Here is a 4,694-nt window from a genome sequence, read left to right as displayed (position 1 = left end):
GTCATACAGAGAGAATCTTCCACTCTTAACCCATTTATCTTTAACATTAGTCTGATGAGATCAGAACACCATCCAGGCCTTGGTAATACTGGCTTCTGACCTTTACAAAAATATTTCGCATTACTTGTATATCCTCTGTCATATGGACATGTGATGGTGACTGCTCCTCCTGTATATCCCATCACACTGAAGCTCAGAGCTCCTGACAGAAAAAGAGTTGAAGATTCATGATTCATCTCTGAAGATAATGTCAGTTTATGAGCTGAAGTTAAGACGTTTGATCTTTCTGTCATCTTACCAGGAATCATCAGCAGTGTGAAAGTCAACATCATCTTCATTCTCTCTGTATTCAATCATCTTCTCTGTTATCTGTACATTCAGTTCTTAAATGTCAATTCAATTCAGTTGTATTTATATAGCGTTTTTCACAGATGTTCATTGGTTGCAAAGCAGCTTTACAGGAAGACAAAAATAAACAAAACAATTATTCAGTTTCTCTTCATCTCTCTAAAAGCGTCTTCAGGCGATGTATTGTGTTTCAGTGTTTTCCTGATACAGTTCTGAGTGAGAAAACCTTCCTATTTCCTCTTACCTGAGAGAGAAGATGAGAGAGAGAGGAGAGAGAGAGAGGAGAGAAGATGAGAGAGAGAGGTAGAGAGAGAGAGGATGTGTGAGTGTGTGTGAGAGAGAGAGAGAGAGAGAGAGAGAGAGAGAGAGAGAGAGAGAGAGAGAGAGAGAGAGAATTATTCACACATACAGTACAACACAGACATGTGCAGGTAAAACAATAAAGGATTTCACTTTATATTTTTTAAACACACCTCCATGCATATTTACAGTGGTTGGGCTTTGTGCATGACAATACATGTGTTTTTATTATATTTATCTTGAAACATTTTAATTATATTTTGAAACAAAATTATGGCTACACCGTCCTCTGGCGGACACACGTGGTCATGGTGTCTCGTAACTGTATTGAGTAATGTGACATTTATTGTCGTGAAACACGAGGAAGAACCCAATTGCAGGCAGCGTTGACAAAAAGGGTTTATTGACAAAAAACACAAAACAAGGGCCCACGAGGGGGCAAAACAATAACAACCGTTAAACAGAGACAAAGATTAACTAAACACTAGACTAAAACAACACTTGACAAGAACTACACTAAACACTTACTAGACGGAGGAATTCACAAAAGCACATGCATGAGGACCAGGAAGGCACATGAAAGGACCGTTGTACACACCATGGATCACAGCCAGAATACACAACGAACGAGCACAAGACAATAGACACGAGGGCTTTTTAAAGGGGAGCAAATCAAGGAGGAACAGGTGCGGGGCATGAACTAATAAGCAATCAATACCAAGGTTACAAGAGGACGGGGACAAAGACATGACACCGGAGAGAGAGAGGATGTGGAAGGCCAACAGGGCCAAAACGCCTCTCTCCACATACAACAAGGGATCCTGCCGTGATTCTGCCACAAGATCAAGAAAGACATGACAAGATGAGGCAGAATCATGACATTTATCATCATGCATACAGACAAAAAGCAGACTTTATTTGAATGTATTAATTTAACATCAAGGTTTTATAGAGTGAGGTTTTAAATCCTGCATCTTTATTTGAGGTTTCTGGTTATGCAGTTGTATTTATTATAGCTATTTAAATAAAAGAACTGAGGAACTATAAGGTATATCATTCAACTCAGATTGTTCTCATGTAGGTACATCACATGTCTGGCTGCACAATTTCTAGACTGAACAATAAAACACACCAAAAATAAATAAATAAATAAACAGAATAGAACAGAATAGCCAAAACAAGCGTTGCGTTCCAAATTGTGATATATCGCCCTCCAAAGGGCACTTCGCGGGGGAAACAATCATGGCCACCATGTTGAAGGGTCATTCCAAACCGAAGTGCTCATAACGGCCACTTCAAAGGGCCCTTCGGAATGAAGAGTTTTGAAGGGTACAACTGATGGACATTTGGCGCCTCCATAATTCTTTGCGCAGATGATTCAGTAGACGAACAGAAAATTACAAAACTTCATCAATGGCAAAATGTTAAATAACTTTCCCTGAAGAAATGCATGTGAAAATCTTACAGGATTTGCTGGAAAGGAATTCTGATTGTATGTCAGATAACCGCTGTAAACACTAAGACACTGATGCTCTTTAATAAAACTTAACACATAATGTAACATGCTGCAACGCACGATGGGAACTTTTAAACCATTGTTTAATGTAACATTGTTTCAACAAACACTTAAAGATCTAAATGTAGCCTACACAAAATAATGTGTAAAGTAATTCATTTACTTTACCTGCTAAAAAAGGTCCACGTTACTAAAAGTCCAAGTTGAATTTGTTACCGTGTAATTGAGGAGCAGCATAAACAGCGTTAGAATCATCAGAGGGGATTGTGGGTAATTGTAGAGTATTATAAACAGTGTTAAGAGTATCGGAGGGGATTGTGGGTAATTGAAGAGTTTCATAAACATTGTTAGAAGAATCAAAGGGGATTGTGGGTAAATGAACAGTATCATAAACAGTGTTCGGGGCATCAGAGGGGATTGTGGGTAATGGTTCAGTATTTAAGTCTGTGATGGTTGCTGATTCTAAATTAGTCAGATGTCTGATGTTTTTAATCTCGTCATAATCGTGAGTAACCTGAGGAGAGAGAGAGAGAAATGAGATGCAGCTCCAGAGGTCATTCAGCTCAACAATCATCCAATCAGATTTACTTTACGCACCGATTCATAGATTCCTGGTCCTGGGTGAGATATTTCACAGTCTGAATCAGCATCTGTTTAAAACACAAAATATTAAATTCATCACATTTCAAATTACTGCAAAAGTTTGGTGAGTAACAGACTATCACTATCAGTGACTACGACTTTACGAACCTGCAGTCTGATGTCTCTTACAGCGAATCACTGTCAGCATCAACAGTCCAGTGATGATCAGAACCAGAACCACATACAAACTCATGATCAATACAAAGTCTGAAAATACTAAAGAAATAATCAGACATTCAGTATGACAAAGTGAACTCGTGTTTTCAAACTAACTGCTTTATCAAAACATGATCACACGTAAGAGCGAGTGTACCTGATGATGTCACAGGAGACGCTGATGTCACCAGCGTAGATTGAACTGATGAGAGACACAAAGTTGAGGATGATGACGTGGTTGTTGTGAATAATGGTGGGGATCTGGTTGTTTCTGAAACACAAGGCACAGTGATGGTTTTTGCACACACGACATCTTCTCTTATCTCACATAGAGCTTATCTCAGAGCGACATCAGGCTGTTTCCTCGCACGCACAGAGACAGAAACAAAACCACTGATGCTGCTGCTTCTCAGCAAGATAAGACTTTCTAGCTGACTTTAAAATAAAAGAGCGACACTAAATATATACCAGTGACAGTGATGTGTACTCGTGTGATGAAGATCTTGTGTCTGTGATCATCAGTCTGAAGTGCACACCAGTATTCTGCTGATCTGTGATCAGTCACATTAGTGATGAAGAGAACATCATGATCTCTGTCTCGTGTCTGTCTCTCATGAGCACATATATCAGCTCCAGATGTCCTGCAGAGAAACTTCACGTCTGTCCTGTGGGATTGTGGGTATTTACAGCTGATGTTCACAGATCCACCTGAAGGAACTGACAGACTGATGCTCTTCTCACAACAGTCATCTGGTCAAATGTAAACAGCAGATAAATACAGTATCATCCATCAAATATAGTTTGTGAATATAGTAGGTGAAGCGTTTTTTATCTCCATGTGTTATTACAGTTAGTGGTGTTTTTATGAGTTTAAAAAGAGTTACTCACCTTCTCTAACAGTCAGCTTCACTTCAGTGTAGATATCTGTCCACCCGACTATATCAACTACACACTGGTATGTGTCTGAATCATCTTCATTCAGATCAGTGATGGTGACAGTGAAGACTGATGTTGTTGTGTCGTCATACAGAGAGAATCTTTCACTCTTAACCCATTTATCTTTAACATCAGTCCTGATGAGATCAGAACACCATCCACGCCTTGGTATAACTGGCTTCTGACCTTTACAAAAATATTTCTCATTACTTGTATATCCTCTGTCATATGGACATGTGATGGTGACTGCTCCTCCTGTATATCCCGTCACACTGAAGCTCAGAGCTCCTGACAGAACAAAGAGTTGAAGATTCATGATTCATCTCTGAAGATAATGTCAGTATATGAGCTGAAGTTAAAGACGTTTGAACTTCTGTGATCAGAGAACATGGACAGATTCTTACCAGGAATCATCAGCAGTGTGAAAGTCAACATCATCTTCATTCTCCGTTATTTGTACACTCTTGAAAGCATCTTCATGAGAGTGTTGCGCTGTTGTAACTTCTGAATGTGACAGACACGTGTGACACACCCACTTCCTATTTCCTAAATGTTTAAATACACTGACCTCTAGTGGACACACGTGCAAACAGCAGCAGTGTCCATGCTGACTGTATTGAGTAAACTGGAAGTATGCAAACATAAACATGAAGACAAATACAATAAAAGGCTTTGTTCACACATATTTGAAAAAGATTTAATAAAATTCTATGTGATTATATTTTGACCTGTATTGTATTTAAGAAATTTTCATGGTAATATAGTTGTACAGTTATATAACTCAAATAAAGGACTA

General features: G+C 38.8%; 1 protein-coding gene across 1 annotated transcript; it reads right to left on the bottom strand.

Moving 5' to 3' along the window:
- Positions 1-2,102: 2,102 nt before the first annotated feature.
- On the bottom strand, positions 2,103-4,369 carry LOC130553545 (polymeric immunoglobulin receptor-like). Its single transcript, XM_057332575.1, has 7 exons — positions 4,303-4,369; positions 3,851-4,186; positions 3,431-3,712; positions 3,120-3,233; positions 2,915-3,022; positions 2,762-2,814; positions 2,103-2,678 (listed from the first exon to the last, which is right to left on the bottom strand). The coding sequence occupies exons 1-7, from the start codon at positions 4,340-4,342 to the stop codon at positions 2,355-2,357; spliced, it is 1,257 nt and encodes a 418-aa protein (XP_057188558.1). The 5' UTR covers positions 4,343-4,369; the 3' UTR covers positions 2,103-2,354.
- Positions 4,370-4,694: the final 325 nt, after the last annotated feature.

The sequence above is a fragment of the Triplophysa rosa genome, linkage group LG4, assembly GCF_024868665.1.
Source record: "Triplophysa rosa linkage group LG4, Trosa_1v2, whole genome shotgun sequence".
Classification (NCBI taxonomy): Eukaryota; Metazoa; Chordata; class Actinopteri; order Cypriniformes; family Nemacheilidae; genus Triplophysa; species Triplophysa rosa.
Note: the sequence above shows the minus strand (reverse complement) of the source record. Positions and strands in the feature narration are given on the sequence as shown.

Excerpts from the sequence above, each read along its gene's own strand:
- LOC130553545 (XM_057332575.1), bottom strand. The coding sequence starts at position 4,342 with ATGAAGATGATGTTGACTTTCACACTGCTGATGATTCCTG. Across the intron at positions 2,815-2,914 it reads TAAGAGACATCAGACTGCAG|ATGCTGATTCAGACTGTGAA; the intron begins GTTCGTAAAGTC and ends TGTTTTAAACAG. Across the intron at positions 2,679-2,761 it reads GACCAGGAATCTATGAATCG|GTTACTCACGATTATGACGA; the intron begins GTGCGTAAAGTA and ends CTCTCTCCTCAG.